Source organism: Ranitomeya variabilis, chromosome 4, assembly GCF_051348905.1.
Source record: "Ranitomeya variabilis isolate aRanVar5 chromosome 4, aRanVar5.hap1, whole genome shotgun sequence".
Classification (NCBI taxonomy): domain Eukaryota; kingdom Metazoa; phylum Chordata; class Amphibia; order Anura; family Dendrobatidae; genus Ranitomeya; species Ranitomeya variabilis.
Window position 1 is genome coordinate 760895599 of NC_135235.1, and position 21156 is coordinate 760916754.

At 46.6% G+C, this 21156-nt stretch overlaps 1 protein-coding gene across 1 annotated transcript; it reads right to left on the reverse strand.

The window, feature by feature from the left end:
- Positions 1-4862: 4862 nt before the first annotated feature.
- On the reverse strand, positions 4863-20681 carry LOC143766812 (uncharacterized). The gene is made up of 2 exons (XM_077254777.1): positions 20592-20681; positions 4863-7444 (listed from the first exon to the last, which is right to left on the reverse strand). The coding sequence occupies exon 2, from the start codon at positions 6880-6882 to the stop codon at positions 5080-5082; it is 1803 nt and encodes a 600-aa protein (XP_077110892.1). The 5' UTR covers positions 6883-7444; positions 20592-20681; the 3' UTR covers positions 4863-5079.
- Between the last annotated feature and the right edge of the window lie 475 nt (positions 20682-21156).

The following is a 21156-nucleotide window of genomic DNA, read 5'->3' on the forward strand; positions in this document are numbered from 1 at the left end:
TCATGTTCCCTCACAACTCGATTAGATGATGTTCTGCTAATCTTCCGTCCCTCCCGATGTTATGGTTAGGACGGCACCCGTATGACGGGTAGGCTCGGAGCTCTTCCGGGACCCTAGAGTCGCCCCTCTCCACAGGTTGCCCCCTATGTCTTCGTAGGTGATTTAGGTGAGACAGCCCGCCTATTTCTGACTGTCCTGCCGTTGGTTTGAAGTATTGCTTGAAGCTGAATTTATAAATGCTTCCTCGGCGTTCCGGCCGCCGGTTGTGCGCCTCAGTAGGATGTTGCCTCGGTCTTACAGCACGACTCCTACTGGTATTCTCCTTGTTGCTTTGATCTCGTTTCTCACTCAGCACAATCTATCTCACTTCTAATCCCTCCTCGGGTACCGCCGCTATGCTGAGCAGGCACGGTCCCTTGACGTTCGCTCTAGTAGCCAGGCCTCTGTCAGGATCCCACCCCTGACAGGGACCCTACCGAATCTTCCCCTGCAACACCCTCTGCCACAAGGTGTTGCCTGGTTCCAACCCAGTCAGCTTTCTCTAACTAACTTCCTGCCTGACCCCCAGTTTTACCAGTCTGTGAGGAGTGGCCTAGTGAATAGAACCCTTAGCTCCCCCTGGTGGCCCGACTGTGAAATGTATTGGTGTCTGTGATACCTGGTCAGATGAACTCCTTCAGTGCCATCAGACGTACCATAGCTCCCCTTAGCGGCGGAGCCACAGTACTGCAACAACCAGGACTCTGGGGTGCTGCACTCCCCCCCGGTTAAATCCAGTACTCCGGGACTGGGAAGAAAACAACAATACAGGTTAGCAAAAAGACATACAATTTTCCAAATGCAATAACGATAAGTAAGCTTGAACAGAGCTTCCCTTTATGGGAGGTGAGGACACTTGAACGTTACAAACATGGTTAAACATCATAAATTACAGGCTATAAATAACTCCTGTTACCCAACCGGGTATTCTACTTAGTGCAAACTTTAGAATAATAAGTTAACATTGCCTTTAAGGAAGTACACTTCCTATCCACTAAAGACTTACTTATAAAAACATTATAATACCAATTAACTTTTTCTCTTTCATTCGCCTACTTTAAGTCTGCAGGACCGCCTGTCCTAACTGCTCCAGGCCTGCTGCCTCTCCTTTCTTTACAGGACCGCCCCTTTCAGCCCGGGCCTACTGCCTTTTCAACTACTATACACAGTATAGAACATAACATTACTTTCAGTTTGAAATTACTGAGCCATCTCTATATGGCCCTTAGGAGGACTCACTGACTAACCCCTACGGGTTCACCTCCTGTCCTCATTCTCTAGCACATTATTAAACGTTAAACTTCCTTCATTACTTTCTTACTGACATGTATGCAGGACGCTACGTCTACCCCTACGGGTCTGCTGCATCTTTCTTTTAGCTTTCACTTATGCAGGACTTCATGTCTACCCCTACGGGTCTACTGCACCTTTCCAATAGTTACTTTACTTCAAAACACATTATTAAACATTTCTTTCAATGAGTTGGATACATATAACTTCTACATGTAAGCATCATCATCACTTTCTTTTTTGTCAAGACATTATTGCTATCTGTCTGTCTTAAAGCAATACCATTTCTTTAAGTGCAACACGTGAACATCCCCTTTAAGAGGGGACCAAATCTTTATGAGGTAGCACACCTTCTCAAGCTACCAGTCCGTACTTAGCAAAGGCTCCGGTGCGGTATCTTCGCAAAGAGTCTCTCTTTAAGTAAAACCAGTAGGGAGCACCTTTAAGAAGGTGCAAACTATTTACAAGCAGTTTGTATCATGCACTGTTCATGATTGCGGCAGTTCTTGATAACAGGAAACAAAAAGGTAGAAAAGCAAAAACAAACAAAACAATAGGGATCCCGGGTCAACAAAGGGATCACTTTAAGAGTTAACTCTGGACGGGTTTAGCAGCAAAAGAAATCAGGAAACAAACGGTTTAAGGAACTATTCACACTTTCGTGGTATCGAGGTTTATCCTCATAGTAGGTTGCAAGACATCAGCCGAAAGTGGACACCTCCTGACTGCGCAGGCTTCGATCCTTGGTCTACGGCTGATGCAGCACCAGTGTCACTGGTGGAGTTCCCGGGTGTAGTCAGACCACCTGATGTCTGAATCTGAAGGCGGACTCTAGCCGCCAGCTCAGTTGCGGCAATGAGACGTATGGCGGCAATAGTAGTAAGATCTGTCACGTCTGGTTCAATCATGGTTGAAGTAACAGATGACGCTCCCCCAAGCTCACATCGGCGAACGTTCCGAGCGTACCATCCTTGTGCATTCCGATGATGGGTGTAGGTCACCTGATCCCCCTTTTGCAATGGGTCACCATCTCGGCTGCAGCAGGGAGTCTTCACGTTGCAACTAGTAACGAAGACGTCAGTTGGTAGCCCCGGTTCCTGTATGGAGCCCCATCCTCTCTTCGGGTGGAAGGCCAACACAGTTCCCCGCTTTACCATGTCCTTCTTACCATACGCAAGAGGTGATTGTTGTACTCTCAGTGGGTCAATCAGTTCTGCCTCTTTTTGTCTCTTCCAATGTAGGATCAAGCATTGTTTGTATTGTTCCCAGGTAAGCACAGCAAGGGTGAACCCTTCCTCCCGAGCTCCATCTGGCCCGATCCGGGGGTGTCCCACTGGAGAATCACCCCATCTGGGCCCACGTCTATGGGTTCTCCCATCCTGGTCGGCAGCGGTGGTACCAGCTTCCCCATTGCGTCGGGGGGTAACACCACTAACTCTGCCGAGAGGAGGCAGCTTTTACTGGGGGGAGGGTCGGTCGCGGGAGCGGGATCGAGCGGGGGAGCAGGGGCGCCTTCCATACCTGCGCCTGATGTGATTCCACCGATGTCGATCCTGTCCACTAACGAGGATGCTGGAGTTGGCTGCAGCCCGGACCGCGGCTCCTCCAATGCGGTCTCCGGATGTGGCTCCGCCCTCCATGGTTCCTCCTCCGCTGGCTCCGAGGTCGGGATGGGGAGGCTCAGCTCCGCTGCCGGCTCCAAGGAATTCAGGTCCTTCTGCTGCGGTGGACGTGGGTCCGCCTCTGGTGGATGAGGGCAAGCCGAGATTGCTCCTTCCTCGTTCAGGCACTTGCTGTTCATCTTCACTGTCTGACATTCGTTGGCAGTGCATGCATCTGACTCCGCCATTTTCTCCGGGGTCGGGCTTCCTCTCCGTCTCCCGATTCCCGCCGTTGCAAATCAAGGGGTGGTCCTCTGCTTTGAGGCAAGAGGCGCAGGGGGCGGTCTCCGCTTCTGGCGCCACTTTGGTAGTCTCCTCCCATGGCACGCCCTCCTTCTTCTTTGGTGTAGCAATGGCGGCGGTTTTTGGCGGGAACTTCTTGTAGTAATGGCAGCACACAGTTCCTTTCAATAAAGCACAGTCCAAGCACGATAAATCACAGTTCCAAGGCACACATGACCTGATTCTTCAGGCTTAAGTAGATCCTGTTCGTGATGCCAAGTTGCGGCGCCCCCGCACTGCCGCAGGGCCGAGGGGTACCCGGTACCGGGCCTCAGAGTCCCTGTTCTGGGGGTTCGTGGTCACGGTGGCTAGGCCCGGTCCGTGGCCCTGTCAGTCAGTGGGAGGCGTCTGGTGAAAGAGTGGTGAATAACGAGGACGAGGACACCAGGTTGCAGTCTCTTTACCTCTTTACTGAAGGTCTCTCGGTCCTCAGTCTGGAGTCCGGATCACCAGGCTGCGCAAGTCCGGCCGGTCCAATGGCACCTCCAGAGTTCTCTTCACAGGTGGAAATCGGTGCCTTCCTTCTAGCGCTAGGTGTTGCGGTCCTTCCCTGCTGTGCTTACGGAAAGTCCCCACAACTGTTGTGTCTGTTTCTCATGTTCCCTCACAACTTGATTAGATGATGTTCTGCTAATCTTCCGTCCCTCCCGATGTTATGGTTAGGACGGCACCCGTATGACGGGTAGGCTCAGAGCTCTTCCGGGACCCTACAGTCGCCCCTCTCCACAGGTTGCCCCCTATGTCTTCGTAGGTGATTTAGGTGAGACAGCCCGCCTATGACTGACTGTCCTGCCGTTGGTTTGAAGTATTGCTTGAAGCTGAATTTATAAATGCTTCCTCGGCGTTCCGGCCGCCGGTTGTGCGCCTCAGTAGGATGTTGCCTCGGTCTTACAGCACGACTCCTACTGGTATTCTCCTTGTTGCTTTGATCTCGTTTCTCACTCAGCACAATCTATCTCGCTTCTAATCTCTCCTCGGGTACCGCCGCTATGCTGAGCAGGCACGGTCCCTTGACGTTCGCTCTAGTAGCCAGGCCTCTGTCAGGATCCCACCCCTGACAGGGACCCTACCGAATCTTCCCCTGCAACACCCTCTGCCACAAGGTGTTGCCTGGTTCCAACCCAGTCAGCTTTCTCTAACTAACTTCCTGCCTGACCCCCATTTTTACCAGTCTGTGAGGAGTGGCCTAGTGAATAGAACCCTTAGCTCCCCCTGGTGGCCCGACTGTGAAATGTATTGGTGTCTGTGATACCTGGTCAGATGAACTCCTTCAGTGCCATCAGACGTACCATAGCTCCCCTTAGCGGCGGAGCCACAGTACTGCAACGACCAGGACTCTGGGGCGCTGCACTTGAAATACTAATATTTTACAGTGGCTTACCCTCCTTCTAGAGTGTGTCAATGACTGCCTTCTAGATATGTCCAGTCAGCCGTCTTCCTCATGATTGTGGAGCCTACTGAAACAGACCAAGGGACCTTTTTAAAACGTTTAGGAAGCCATTCCAGGTGTTTTTATTGTAATTTACTGACTTAATGTCTTTTGGGTTTTCATTGGCTGTAGGATCTAGTCATCAACAGAAATAAAAACTTGAGATATATCACTCTGTAATGATTCTATATAATATAAGAGTTACACTTTTTGCATTTAAGAACTGAAATAAATTAACTTTTTGATAATATTCTAATTTAGTGAGAAGCACTTGTATGTGACTATGTAAACACAATTAAGAACACAAAAAAGCTTCTCCCCTGTGTGAATTCTTTGGTGGCTAGAAACAGATGGTTTCTTCACAAAACATTTTCCACATTATGAACATGAAAATGGCTTCTCCCCTGTGTGGGTTTTCTGGTGGCTATCAAGATTCGTCTTCCTGCTAAAACATTTTCCACATTCTGAACAGGAAAAAGGCTTCTCCCCTGTGTGGGTTTTCTGGTGGCTATCAAGATTCGTTTTCCTGGTAAAACATTTCCCACATTCTGAACATGAAAAAGGCTTCTCCCCTGTGTGGGTTTTCTGGTGGCTAACAAGATGCGCTTTCCTGGTAAAACATTTCCCACATTCTGAGCAGGAAAAAGGCTTCTCCCCTGTGTGGGTTTTCTGGTGGCTATCAAGATTCGTCTTCCTGCTAAAACATTTTCCACATTCTGAACAGGAAAAAGGCTTCTCCCCTGTGTGGGTTTTCTGGTGGCTATCAAGATTAGTTTTCCTGGTAAAACATTTCCCACATTCTGAACATGAAAAAGGCTTCTCCCCTGTGTGGGTTTTCTGGTGGCTAACAAGATGCGCTTTCCTGGTAAAACATTTCCCACATTCTGAGCAGGAAAAAGGCTTCTCCCCTGTGTGGGTTTTCTGGTGGGTAACAAGATTCGATTTGTGGTTAAAACATTTCCCACATTCTGAGCAGGAAAAAGGCTTCTCCCCTGTGTGGGTTTTCTGGTGGGTAACAAGATGCGCTTTTTGGTTAAAACATTTCCCACATTCTGAACATGAAAAAGGCTTCTCCCCTGTGTGGGTTTTCTGGTGGCTAACAAGATTCGATTTGTGGTTAAAACATTTCCCACATTCTGAGCAGGAAAAAGGCATCTCCCCTGTGTGGGTTTTCTGGTGGGTAACAAGATGCGCTTTTTGGTTAAAACATTCCCCACATTCTGAACATGAAAAAGGCTTCTCCCCTGTGTGGGTTTTCTGGTGGCTAACAAAATGCGCTTTTTGGTTAAAACATTTCCCACATTCTGGACATGAAAAAGGCTTCTCCACTGTGTGGGTTTTCTGGTGGCTAACAAGATTCGATTTGTGGTTAAAACATTTCCCACATTCTGAGGAGGAAAAAGGCTTCTCCCCTGTGTGGGTTTTCTGGTGGGTAACAAGATGTGCTTTTTGGTTAAAACATTTCCCACATTCTGCACATGAAAAAGGCTTCTCCCATGTGTGGGTTTTCTGGTGGCTAACAAGATTCGATTTGTGGTTAAAACATTTCCCACATTCTGAGCAGGAAAAAGGCTTCTCCCCTGTGTGGGTTTTCTGGTGGCTAACAAGATTCGATTTGTGGTTAAAACATTTCCCACATTCTGAACAGGAAAAAGGCTTCTCTCCTGTGTGAGATCTGTGATGTCTGACAAGAATTAATTTATCTAGAAAACATTTCCCACATTCTAAACAGGAAAAAGGCTTCTCCCCTGTGTGGGTTTTATGGTGGCTAGCAAGATTTGCTTTGCTGTTAAAACATTTCCCACATTCTGCACATGAAAAAGGCTTCTCCCCTGTGTGGGTTTTCTGGTGGCTAGCAAGATTTGCTTTGCTGTTAAAACATTTCCCACATTCTGAACAGGAAGAAGGCTTCTCCCCTGTGTGAGATCTATGATGTCTGATAAGAACATTTTTATTTGTAAAACATTTCCCACATTCTGAACAAGAAAAAGGCTTCTCTCCTGTGTGGGTTTTCTGGTGGCTAACAAGATACACTTTCTGGTTAAAACATTTCCCACATTCTGAATAAGAAAAAGGCTTCTCTCCTTTGTGGGTTTTCTGGTGGCTAACAAGATGCGCTTTCTGGTTAAAACATTTCCCACATTCTGAACAGGAAAAAGACTTCTCCCCTGTGTGAGACATATGATGTCTGATAAGAACTTTTTTATCTGTAAAACATTTCCCACATTCTGAACAAGAAAAAGGCTTCTCTCCTGTGTGAGTTCTTTGGTGGGTAACAAGCTGCGCTTTCCGAATAAAACATTTTCCACATTCTGAACATGAAAATGGCTTCTTCTCTGTGTGAATTCTCTGGTGACTGACAAAATCTGATTTCTGGTTAAAACATCTCCCACACTTGGAACAAGAAATTCTATTGTCTGCTTTGTGAAGGCTTTGTTGTTTGGAAAGGACTTTTCTAGGGGAAAACTATTTCCATATTCTGAAAATGAAAATGTCTTCATTGCTTTAGGAGCAGTTCGTTTTTTAATGCTTATTTTGTGATTTTGATTTTCCTTAGTAGTCGGTAATGAATCAGAAGACAGGATCTGTTCCACAGGATCAGATGACAGATGTTTGCTGTGAAGGGATGATGGTATATTTGGAGTAATGGCATTCACTTCAATTGTATCCTGTGGGATCTCAAGATTATCTGATTTAAACATTGAAGCTGTCAGCTGTCCTGCTGATCTCCTGGTACAGTTATCTGCCAAGAATAAAACCAATTATTATTTTAGAATAAAATATCCTTGAATTCTATATTTTTGACCATTTCTACTTAAACGGTCTGTAAAAATGGCAAGTTATCTAAAATTATTGAATTATTCCCCAAGAAAATGACAGTTTACAGTTTACTAGACTGTGCTCAAGCCACATGAAGCATCCATGCTTTTGGCATTACTATAGTGAGAAGAAATCACTTATTTTATGGCATGTGTATCTCCTGGAGCACAATCTGGGCACTATGTGTTGGGTAATAACTTGGGATATTTGCAATTTTCACTTTCCAACATTCACTGCGCGTGCTAATATCTGGAAACTGCAAGTGGAGTCAAAATAGTCACTATTCCTATAATTTATTGAGGGTTATAATTTACAAAATGGAGTCATTTTAACCCCTTCATGACCCCAGCTTTTTTTTGTTTTACGTTTTCGTTTTTCACTCTCCTCCTTCCCAGAGCCATACTTTTTTCTTATTTTTCCGTCAATATGGCCATGTGAGGGCTTATTTTTTTGCAGGACGCGTTGCACTTTTGAACAACATTATTGGGTTTAGCATGTCGTGTACTAGAAAACTGGAAAAAAATTCCAAGTGTGGTGAAATTGCAAAAAAGTGCAATCCCACACTTGTTTTTTTGTTTGGCTTTTTTTGCTAGGTTCACTAAATGCTAAAACTGACCTGCCATTATGATTTTCCAGGTCATTATGAGTTCATAGACACCAAACATGTCTAGGTTATTTTTTTATCTAAATGGTAACATTTTTTTCCAAATTTAGCTAAAAAAAAAATTAAAAAAAAATTGCGCACTTTTCCGATACCTGTAGCGTCTCCAATTTTCGTGATCTAGGGTTGGATGATGGCTTATTTTTTGTGTGCTGAGCTGACGTTTTTAATGATCCCATTTTTGTGCAGATATGTTCTTTTGATCGCCCATTATTGCATTTTAATGCAATGTCGAAGTGACAAAAAAAAATCGTAATTCTGACGTTTCAATTTTTTTCTCGCTACGCCGTTTAGCTTTCAGTTTCATTTTTTTATTGATAGATTGGGCGATTCTGAACACGGCGATACGAAATATGTGTATATTTGATTTTTTTTGTTTTATTTTGAATGGGGCGAAAGGCACCTTAAAACTTTTATTTTTTTTTTCATATTTTTTTAAAACATTTTTTTTTTACTTTTGCCATGCTTCAATAGCCTCCATGGGAGGCTAGAAGCTAGCAAAGCCTGATCGGCTCTGCTACATAGGGGCGATGCTCAGATTGCTCCTATGTAGTAGATTTACTGCATTGCCATGAGTGCTGAGCACAGGGTGGTGCTCACAGCAATCAGGCATCAACAACCATAGAGGTCTTCAATAGACCTCTGGTTGTCATGCCGATGCATCGCTGACCCTCGATCACGTAACGGGGGACAGGAATGCACGCATTTTAGGCCTGACGGCTGGAGGCGCTAGTTAAATGCCGCTGTCAGCGTTTGACAGTAGCATTTAACTAGTTACTAGTGGCGGGTGGATCGTGAATCCACCCCCTGCTATTGCGAGCACATGTCAGCTGTTTTGAACAGGCTTTGATGCGGGCTCACCGCCGGAGGCCACATCAAAGCGGGTGTTCTGACCTCGGATGTACTATCCCGTTCGAGGTCAGAAAGGGGTTAAAGGGATTTCATCTGCTCTGGTTTTCTGCAATTTTGTCATATTAGGAATTCTGCAAATGGTGTGTCCCATCTCTGGGATGTGCTCCTGCAATGTCTGCTTTGGACACCAGACGCGGCTTACTCAATCTGCAGGCGATGCTGGTAACAGATCTGTTTCTTCCTGATTCCTGCCATCTGTCTCTAGCAAGAGAAGCTAAGTGTTGTTTGCATACTTTGGATCATTTGTCTTATTCATGTTTTTTTTTGTCCAGCTTGCCAAAATGTGATTTTCTTGCTTGCTGGTAGCTCTAGGGGTGCTGATATTCTCCCCTCACACTGTTAGTCGGTGTGGGGGTTCTTGAATATCCAGCGTGGATGTTTTACAGGGTTTTCTGCTGACCGCATAGTCCACTTCCTATTTTCAGCTATCTAGTCTTAGTGGGCCTCACTTTGCTGAATCTGATTTTCATCTCTAGGTTTGTGTTTTCCTCTTACCTCACCGTTATTATTTGTTGGGGGCTTCCTATATCTTGGGGTTAATTTCCCTAGAGGCAAGTGAGGTCTTCTTTTCCCTCTAGGGGTAGTTAGTTCTCCGGCTGGCTTGAGACGTCTAGGAATTGTTTAGGTACGATCACCGGCTACTTCTAGTTGTGTGTTAGGATTAGGTATGCGGTCAGCCTAGTTACCACCTCCCTAGAGCTGGTTTTTAGTTTTGCAAACCTAGCAGGAATACAAGAGATCCTTTCCCACTAGGATCATAACAGGATATATTGAGCTGACTCTGAAAAAATTTATATATATATATATATATACATATATATATATATATATATATATATATATATATATATATATATATATACTGTATATATATATATATATATATACACACACACACACACACACACTACTGTTTAAAAGTTTAGGGTCACTTAGAAATTTCCTTATTTTTGAATGAAAAGCACAGTTTTTCCCAATAAAGCTAAACACAACGAGAACGACAACGATCCGTGATGTTGCAGCATCCTGGATAGCGATATCGTTGTGTTTGACACGCAGCACCGATCTGGATCCCGCTGTGATATTGCTGGTCGGAGCTAGAAGTCCAGAACTTTATTTGGTCATCAGGTCGGCGTGTATCGTCGTGTTTGACAGCAAAAGCAACGATGCCAGCAATGTTAAACATGGAGCTAACGACCTGTGAGAACGATAAGTGCATCACCGTTACATCACTGGATCGCTCCTGAATAGTTCTGGAGCTGCTGTGTTTGACATCTCTACAGCGACTTAAACAGCGACGCTGCAGTGATCGGCTCGTTGTCTATATCGCTGCAGCGTCGCTGAGTGTGACGATACCTTAACATTAAATGATTCACAAATACACTGTGGGTACAATGAGACAATTACACCAGAAGAAAGTTTAGTCACACTAGATGATGGAGAGTATCAACCTACCACTCTCCAGACTATGGACGCAAACGGCACTGCAGGCGCAACAACATCTACCCCTAGGCGCCCAACTGCACCCATGACTACTATGACGGCTGTTTCGTATTACAATCCATGGAGCCCAAAAGACCATATGACACTAATCAAGGACGCCCCAGACCCATTTGACTTACCAATGGCTTTCTATAGATGGATGATGGGACTGAACAATACCTACACATGTACATGGGCGGACTTAGAGTCCATCTTAAGGGGGAAAATTGGGGACGGAAGAATGGAGTCAGCTCTGGAGGCAATAACTAGGGCAGGGAGATCACATCTTTTAGAGCGGGAGTTGGGAGCACAGTATGTCAGGACCGTAGAATCAGGGGGGCACTTTCTAAAAGGTCTACATACATGGTGCCAGGCGAGGGTAGGGGAACCCACAATTTCCCTTTTGGACATAGTACAGGGCCCCAATGACACAGTAGAACATTTCAGGGGGAACCTGAAACTGAGACACGCAGATTTGGGTTATGAGGGAATGGGAGACATAGCTATGAAGCTTTTCTATGGGGCATTTATAGCAGGGCTTAAACCACAGCTCAGACAAAAGGTACAGGCAGCTAAGCCCGACTGGAGAACATGCCCAATAGAAGAATTGGTGCGGGAGGCAAAAGGGGTTGAACTAGATCAGAAGATAAAGCCAATACAGATACATTATGCTTCCAATGATGTTCAGGACGGTCACAGGACTAATTCTGTGAAGAAAGACCGACGACAGATTGAGTGCTATAACTGTGGGAGAAAGGGGAACATCAGCCGTCGTTTCAGAGCACCCAGAAAAGAGTACCAGCCCAAGACGGACGTTCCAACCCAAAACCCACAATAGGAAACAGGCAACCCCGTAGCCATTGTAGCATAGCGCCTACTACGTGTCTTGGGGGACACTAGCTTGGCACGGAATTAACACACTCAGGCACGGTTTTCTATCAAAAACACAGAGTCTTTTAGGTTTATTTCTCACAACATAAACCACATCCACAGGAACTTAGTAACAGTTTGAATACCATTTGGACGTATTCAACTTCACCACAGTTCGTCTCTGACCCCGGTCAGCATTACACACGGTTGTCAGACCGTTTCCCATTGGCAACCTTCATGGGTTCCTGGACACCTCTTGGCCTCAGAGGTGCCCCATACACAATGTCTTTCACTCTGACCCCAGTCAGTACAACACGGTTCCTTCCCGTTACCTGTTGGTGCCGCACAGGTTCTCAGATACCTCTCTTCACCAGAGGCATCCTTCAGACGTTCACACTCAGTCTTTCCTTTACTCTGACCCCGGTCAGTACAACACCAATCTCCATTCCAGGGGCGGACCTACCGCCGGTTCAACCGGTGCAGCCGCACCGGGGCCCAGAGGTGGAGGGGGGTGTTATGATCCTTAGTGGCTGAGGATCACGAATAGACCAGCAAGTGAATAAACTAAGGACAAGCTCTAGGGAGATGGTAACTGGACTGATCGCAAATCTGAACCTATCCAACACAACTAGAGGTAGCCGGTGAACGTGCCTAAAAAATTCCTAGACGTCTCGAGCCAGCCTGAGGAACTAGCTACCCCTAAAGAGAAAGAAAGACCTCGCTTGCCTCCAGAGAAATAATCCCCAAAGATATAGAAGCCCCCAACAAATATTAACGGTGAAGTAAGAAGAAGGCACATACGTAGGGATGAAATCAGATTCAGCAAAAGAGGCCCACTAGTACTAGAAAGCAGAAAATAGAGCAGGGGTCTATGCGATCAATAAAAACCCTTACAAAATATCCATCCTGAGATTTCAAGAACCCACGCACCAACTAATGGTGTGTGGGGAGAAACTCAGTCCACTAGAGCATCCAGCAAGCGAGGGAATCACATTTTAGCAAGCCGGACAAGAAAACATGATAAACACTGCTGATCAAAAAATGAGCAAACAAAACTTAGCTTGTCCTGGATGAACTGGGAGCAAGGTAGTCAGAAGGAATCTGAGTAGCACTGATTACATCGACAGCTGGCAACAAGTGAAAGCAAAACAGAGCTATATAGGAACCTCCCAGAGGATAACGAACCAGCTGATAGCCAGAGACCAGCAGGATAACAAACAAAGCCACCAGGGGGAGCCCAAAGCAAAAGTCACACCATACCACCAGTGACCACAAGAGGGAGCCTGAAAACAGAGTTCACAACAGTACACCCCCCTTAAGGAGGGGTCACCGAACCCTCATGAAAACCCCCAGGGCGATCAGGATGAGCCACATGGAAGGCACGAACCAAATCGGCCGCATGAACATCAGAGGCGACAACCCAAGAATTATCCTCCTGACCATAGCCCTTCCACTTGACCAAATACTGGAGCCTCCGTCTAGAAACACGAGAATCCAAGATCTTCTCCACCACGTATTCCAATTCTCCCTCAACCAGCACCGGGGCAGGAGGCTCAACCGGAGGAACCACAGGTACCACATACCTCTGCAACAACGAGCGATGGAACACATTATGAATAGCAAATGATGCCGGGAGGTCCAGATGGAATGACACAGGGCCAAGGACTTCCAGAATCTTATAAGGACCGATAAACCGAGGCTTGAACTTAGGAGAGGAGACCTTCATAGGAACGAAGCGAGAAGACAACCACACCAAGTCCCCAACGCGAAGTCGGGGACCCACACAGCGACGGCGGTTGGCAAAGAGCTGAGCCTTCTCTTGTGACAACTTCAAATTGTCCACCACATGATTCCAAATCTGATGCAACCTATCCACCACAACATCCACTCCAGGACAGTCAGAAGGCTCCACCTGACCCGAGGAAAAACGAGGATGAAACCCCGTTTTGCAAAAAAAAGGAGAAACCAAAGTAGCAGAACTAGCCCGATTATTAAGGGCAAACTCGGCCAACGGCAAAAAAGTAACCCAGTCATCCTGGTCAGCAGAAACAAAACATCTTAAATAAGTCTCCAAGGTCTGATTAGTTCGCTCGGTTTGGCCATTCGTCTGAGGATGGAAGGCCGACGAAAAAGAAAATTCAATGCCCAACTTAGCACAAAAGGTCCGCCAAAATCTAGACACAAACTGGGATCCTCTGTCAGAAACAATGTTCTCAGGAATCCCGTGCAAACGAACCACATTTTGAAAAAACAGTGGAACCAACTCGGAGGAGGAAGGCAACTTAGGCAAGGGCACCAAATGGACCATCTTAGAAAAACGATCACACACCACCCAGATGACAGACATTCTCTGAGAGACAGGGAGATCTGAAATAAAATCCATGGAAATGTGCGTCCAAGGCCTCTTCGGGACAGGCAAAGGTAACAGCAAACCACTGGCACGAGAACAGCAAGGCTTCGCCCGAGCACAAATTCCACAAGACTGCACAAAGGAACGCACATCCCGCGACAAGGAAGGCCACCAAAAAGACCTGGCCACCAAGTCTCTGGTACCAAATATTCCAGGATGGCCCGCCAACACCGAAGAATGAACCTCAGAGATGACTCTGTTGGTCCATCTATCCGGGACAAACAGTCTCTCCGGTGGACAGCGGTCAGGTCTATCCGCCTGAAACTCTTGCAGCACACGTCGCAAATCTGGGGAGATGGCAGACAAAATCACCCCTTCTCTAAGGATACCAGCCGGCTCTGAATCTCCAGGAGAGTCAGGCACAAAACTCCTAGAAAGAGCATCAGCCTTCACATTCTTCGAACCCGGCAGGTACGAGACCATGAAATCAAAACGAGAGAAAAACAACGACCAACGAGCCTGTCTGGGATTCAGCCGCTTGGCCGACTCGAGATAAATCAAATTCTTGTGATCATTCAAGACCACCACACGATGTTTAGCTCCCTCGAGCCAATGTCGCCACTCCTCAAATGCCCACTTCATAGCCAACAGCTCCCAATTACCGACATCATAATTCCGCTCGGCAGGCGAAAACTTTCTTGAAAAGAAAGCACATGGCTTCATCACAGAGCCATCGGGGCTTCTCTGCGACAAAACAGCCCCCGCTCCAATCTCGGAAGCATCAACCTCCACCTGGAAGGGAAGTGAGACATCTGGCTGACACAAGACCGGAGCCGAAGAAAACCGACGCTTCAGCTCCCGAAAGGCCTCCACAGCCGCAGAAGACCAATTAGTCACATCAGAACCCTTCTTGGTCAAATCCGTCAAAGGCTTAACAATGCCAGAAAAATTAGCTATGAAGCGACGGTAAAAATTAGCAAAACCCAAGAACTTCTGAAGACTCTTAACAGATGTAGGCTGCGTCCAGTCATGAATATCCTGAACCTTGACTGGGTCCATCTCAATAGTAGAAGGAGAAAAAATGAAACCCAAAAAAGAAATCTTCTGGACTCCAAAAAGACATTTTGAGCCCTTCACAAATAAAGCATTGTCACGCAGGACCTGAAAGACCATCCTGACCTGCTTAACATGAGACTCCCAATCATCCGAAAAAAACAGAATATCATCCAGATACACAATCATAAACTTATCCAGATATTCACGGAAGATGTCATGCATAAAGGACTGAAAGACTGAAGGAGCATTAGAAAGTCCAAAAGGCATCACCAAGTACTCAAAATGGCCTTCAGGCGTATTAAATGCAGTTTTCCATTCATCACCCTGTTTTATACGCACAAGGTTATACGCACCATGAAGATCTATCTTGGTGAACAAACTAGACCCCCTAATGCGAGCAAACAAATCAGTTAACAATGGCAAAGGATACTGAAATTTGACCGTGATTTTGTTCAAAAGGCGATAATCAATACAGGGTCTCAGGGAACCATCCTTTTTAGCCACAAAAAAGAATCCTGCACCAAGAGGGGATGAGGACGGGCGAATATGTCCCTTCTCTAAAGACTCCTTTATATAACTCCGCATGGCAGCATGCTCCGGCACAGATAAATTGAAAAGTCGTCCCTTAGGAAACTTACTACCAGGAATCAAATTTAAAGCACAATCACAGTCCCTATGAGGAGGTAGAGAATTGAGTTTGGGCTCCTCAAATACATCCTGGTAGTCTGACAAAAACGTAAGGACTTCAGAAGGAGTGGACGAAGCAATTGACACCACAGGAGCGTCACCATGAATTCCCTGACAACCCCAACTTGACACCGACATAGCTTTCCAATCCAGGACTGGATTATGAGTCTGCAACCATGGTAGACCCAACACGACAACATCATGCAAATTATGCAGTACAAGAAAGCGAATCACCTCCTGATGAACAGGAGTCATGCACATGGTCACTTGTGTCCAGTACTGAGGTCTATTCGTAGCCAATGGTGTAGAATCAATTCCCCTTAGTGGAATAGGGAATTTTAAAGGCTCCAAATCAAAACCACAGCGCCTGGCAAATGACCAATCCATCAGACTCAGGGCGGCACCTGAATCTACAAAAGCATTAACCGGGTAAGATGACAGGGAACAAATCAGGGTAACAGACAAATTGAACTTAGGCTGTAAAGTACCAATGGTGACAGATTTATCAACCTTTTTTTTGCGCTTAGAGCATGCTGAGATAACATGAGCTGAGTCACCACAGTAAAAGCACAACCCATTTTGCCGTCTATAATTTTGCCGTTCACTTCTGGTCAGAATTCTATCACATTGCATAGACTCAGGTGTCTGTTCAGAAGACACCGCCAAATGGTGCGCAGCTTTGCGCTCCTGCAAACGCCGATCAATCTGAATGGCCAGAGTCATTGACTCATTCAGACCTGCAGGCGTAGGGAACCCCACCATGACATTCTTAATGGCTTCAGAAAGACCTTCTCTGAAATTTGCAGCCAGGGCACACTCATTCCACTGAGTAAGCACCGACCATTTCCAAAATTTCTGGCAGTACACCTCTGCTTCATCTTGCCCCTGCGAGAGGGCCAATAATGTTTTTTCAGCCTGGTTCTCAAGATTAGGTTCCTCATAGAGCAATCCAAGGGCTAGAAAAAACGCATCTACACTAAGCAATGCAGGATCCCCTGGCGCCAATGCGAAGGCCCAATCTTGAGGGTCACCGCGCAAAAAGGAAATGATAATCTTAACTTGCTGAACGGCATCACCAGAGGAACGAGGTTTCAAAGAAAGAAACAACTTACAATTGTTCCTAAAATTCAGGAACCTAGATCTATCTCCAGAAAACAACTCCGGAATAGGTATTCTAGGCTCTGACATAGGACTGTGAACAACAAAATCCTGAATACTTTGAACCCTAGCAGCAAGATGATCCAGACTGGAAGCCAAGCTCTGGACATCCATGTCAGCAGCTGAACTCAGAGCCACACCAAGATTAAGAGGAGGAGAGAAGCTAGCCACAGCAGCTAGACACACGGCAAAAAAAAAAAAAAAAAAATTCTCAAGGCTTCTTTTCTCCTGCTTCTGCCATGCAATTAACACTTTATAGGCCGGCTGTACTGTTATGATCCTTAGTGGCTGAGGATCACGAATAGACCAGCAAGTGAATAAACTAAGGACAAGCTCTAGGGAGATGGTAACTGGACTGATCGCAAATCTGAACCTATCCAACACAACTAGAGGTAGCCGGTGAACGTGCCTAAAAAATTCCTAGACGTCTCGAGCCAGCCTGAGGAACTAGCTACCCCTAAAGAGAAAGAAAGACCTCGCTTGCCTCCAGAGAAATAATCCCCAAAGATATAGAAGCCCCCAACAAATATTAACGGTGAAGTAAGAAGAAGGCACATACGTAGGGATGAAATCAGATTCAGCAAAAGAGGCCCACTAGTACTAGAAAGCAGAAAATAGAGCAGGGGTCTATGCGATCAATAAAAACCCTTACAAAATATCCATCCTGAGATTTCAAGAACCCACGCACCAACTAATGGTGTGTGGGGAGAAACTCAGTCCACTAGAGCATCCAGCAAGCGAGGGAATCACATTTTAGCAAGCCGGACAAGAAAACATGATAAACACTGCTGATCAAAAAATGAGCAAACAAAACTTAGCTTGTCCTGGATGAAATGGGAGCAAGGTAGTCAGAAGGAATCTGAGTAGCACTGATTACATCGACAGCCGGCAACAAGTGAAAGCAAAACAGAGCTATATAGGAACCTCCCAGAGGATAACGAACCAGCTGATAGCCAGAGACCAGCAGGATAACAAACAAAGCCACCAGGGGGAGCCCAAAGCAAAAGTCGCACCATACCACCAGTGACCACAAGAGGGAGCCTGAAAACAGAGTTCACAACAGGGGGGCCCTTGCAGGCAGGGCCGGCGTTAGGGGCAGGCAGACCAGGCAGCTGCCTGGGGCCCCCACTCCCCCAGGGGCCCCCAGCTAGCGGCAAGCCACGCAGCCGCTATGGGGCCCCTGTGAGGCAGGGGGGCCCGCCTGCCGCCAGCGCCAACTCCCCCGCCGCATTGAACTATACCGGCGTCTGCCAGTACAGTTCAATGCAATGATGGAGAAGAGAGTGTCACCTGACGACGCCCCCTCTCCCATCATTCCCCGCTCTGCCTCTGACACATCAGGTGCGCGCGCACTCACTGTGTCCCAGGCAGAGCAGCGGCAGCCACTGACACAGGAGCAGGGAGCAGCGTGGGCACGTGTGGAGAGGTGAGGAGCTTGTGTTTTTTGTTTTTTTTTACTGGACTGTGGGGCCATTCTCAGGAGAGGAGAGGGGATGGGCATGCTGTATACTATTGTGGGTTCTGCTGTATACTACTGTTGGCTGGGCAGTGCTGTATACTACTGAGCCCTGTGCTGTTACTGGTTACTGTGGGCTCTGCTGTATACTACTGTGGGCTCTGCTGTATACTACTGTGGGCTCTGCTGTATACTACTGTGGGCAGTGCTGTATACTACTGAGCCCTGTGCTGTTACTGTGGGCTCTGCTGTATACTACTGTGGGCTCTGCTGTATACTACTGTGGGCAGTGCTGTATACTACTGAGCCCTGTGCTGTTACTGTGGGCTCTGCTGTATACTACTGTGGGCTCTGCTGTATACTACTGTGGGCTCTGCTGTATACTACTGTGGGCTGTGCTGTATACTACTGTGGGCTCTGCTGTATACTACTGTTGGCTCTGCTGTATACTACTGTGGGCAGTGCTGTATACTACTGAGCCCTGTGCTGTTACTGTGGGCTCTGCTGTATACTACTGTGGGCTCTGCTGTATACTACTGTGGGCTCTGCTGTATACTACTGTGGGCTCTGCTGTATACTACTGTGGCCTGTGCTGTACACTACTGTGGCCTGTGCTGTACACTACTGTGGGCTCTGCTGTACACTACTGTGGTCAGTGCTGTATACTACTGTGGTCAGTGCTGTATACTATATGGAGGACTATGGGAAGTGTATAATACTATATGGAGGACTATGGGAAGTGTATAATACTATAAGTGGACTATGGGGTGTATTATACTAAACAAGCAAAATGCTGCATATTCATTGGGTGATTGGATTGTTTATGCTGGAATAAAAATCCTTGTTCTCAGCAGCACATCGCCGCTGTAAACTGTAGATGTGCTGATGATAACATGATGCTGTATGGTGATCTGTAGTGATCTATTAGTGATCATTCTGTCCCCTTCATTCTTTCTCAGATGGTGGAAAGAGGCAGGGAAACAAGCGTCCATGACTTCAGTATTGTCGATCACACTCGTTTAGTGGCCTGAGATCAGCGCAGGTAAATACAACCGAAATGCTTCTGTATGATGTGCAATATGCTAGCATTTGGAGCCCCATTTTAAACTTTTAAACACTATGGAGCATCATGTGCGGCCATTATACACTATGGAGCATCATGTGCGGTCATTATACACTATGGAGCATCATGTGCGGTCAATATACAGTATGGAGCATCATGTGCAGCCAATATACAGTATGGAGCACTGTGTGGCCATATTTTTTTGTTTATAATTATTCTTTATAAAACAGTGTGATCAGCAGTGCTAAATGGATGTGGTTGGGACGTGGATATGGGTGTGACTAGTTATGAATGGGTGTGGCCAGAGGCGTGGCCTCAAATTTGCCGGGGCGCGCAACGCGCGCCGCACACTTTTTCCCTCTTTCCTATCTTCAAAACTTGGGAGGTATGATGCTGGGCAGGGAGGAGGGCCCAGACACATTTCTTGCACAGGGGCCCAAAGCTGTCAGTGTCCGCCACTGGTCCATTCGTTACCTGCCATTGCTGCACAGGTTCTCGGATAGCTCTCTTCACCAGAGGCATCCTTCCGACATTCTCACTCTGACCCCGGTCAGTACAACACGGATCTCCATCTGTTCCACAGCCTGGTCTGTGCGAGGTCCAGAGCCCCCGCCATGTGCTCTCCAGGGAGCCGCCACTCCCAACACATGGGGCTCTCTCCAGGACCTTCCATCACAGACCATTCAGATCCACACTCAGAGCCCCATGTGACCAGACCTCAGTCACATTATATAGTACAAACCACTCCCACAGGTGGGAGTGTGGATGTGTGGCTAGTTTGTCCCACGCATCTCACACAACTAGCCTAGTAAATCTCCCTTACAACTATACAAACTCTTGAGGGACTACAGGTCCAAGAACAACATTGCAACAGACTTACCACGCAGACTCCCTCTGCGACACATATCGGCCATTCACAACACTGCCAGTCACTGTTTTACTACCATTATCACAACAGATATGCCTCAATGCATATCCCAAGGAGCACACACAGCGCCCCCTAGCTGCCACAGGGGTCACTACACCACACCATCTACCCCTTTAGGGCACCCTCACACCCAAGCCCACAAGGGGTAGTCCCAGTACATATCCCAGAAGGTAGATAAATCCCATTCCTGGTGGATACGGGGGCAGCCACAACAGTTATCTGCCAGGAACATGTCAAATCATCAGACATGTTCGAGAATATCAGATGACACCCTATATACTATATATATTATGAGGGACTGATCCAATAATGGAAATTGACTAAACCTCTGTCCCTCCGATTAGTTGACCACATGTCTCACAAGGCTACTGATCAGTGACAAATCACCTGTTAATTTGCTAGGTTCTGACATACTCCAAGCAATGCAAGCACACATCATGTACGAACCTGATGGTACAATTAAGCTGTCAGCTGGGATTCCAGAATCCACTCTCTGTAAAGTACTGGCATGCTTGCATATACCAGACTCCCCTTCCCCACCTGAAGATGATAAGTCACTGGCACAGGTCCCAGACGTGCTATGGGCAAAGTCCAAAACTGATAGCGGACATATGTCAGTTCCTCCGGTAATGATTAACTTGAAACCAGGAGCTAAGCCACCTCAAATCAGGCAATACTCTTTAAGTGCTGCTCAGGTAGAAGCAATAGGAAAGAATATCATAGACAGAGCCAGACTGGGACTAAAATTCAGCCCTGACATTTGAAGTTACACAGGCCCACTTGTCACATGGTGACTGTATAATATCTTTGTACACTTGTAGGCAGGGCCGGTTTTAGGCAAAGTTTAAAATGGGGCCCCAAATGCTAACACATTGCACATCACACAAAAGCATTTCGGTTGTATTTACATGCACTGAATTCAGGCCACTAAATGAGTTTGATCGACAATACTGAAGTTGTTCAATGCTTGTTTCCCGGCCTCTTTCCACCAAATGAGGAATAATGATGGGAC

Excerpts from the sequence above, each read along its gene's own strand:
- LOC143766812 (XM_077254777.1), bottom strand. The coding sequence starts at position 6,882 with ATGTCTCACACAGGGGAGAAGTCTTTTTCCTGTTCAGAATGTGGGAAA.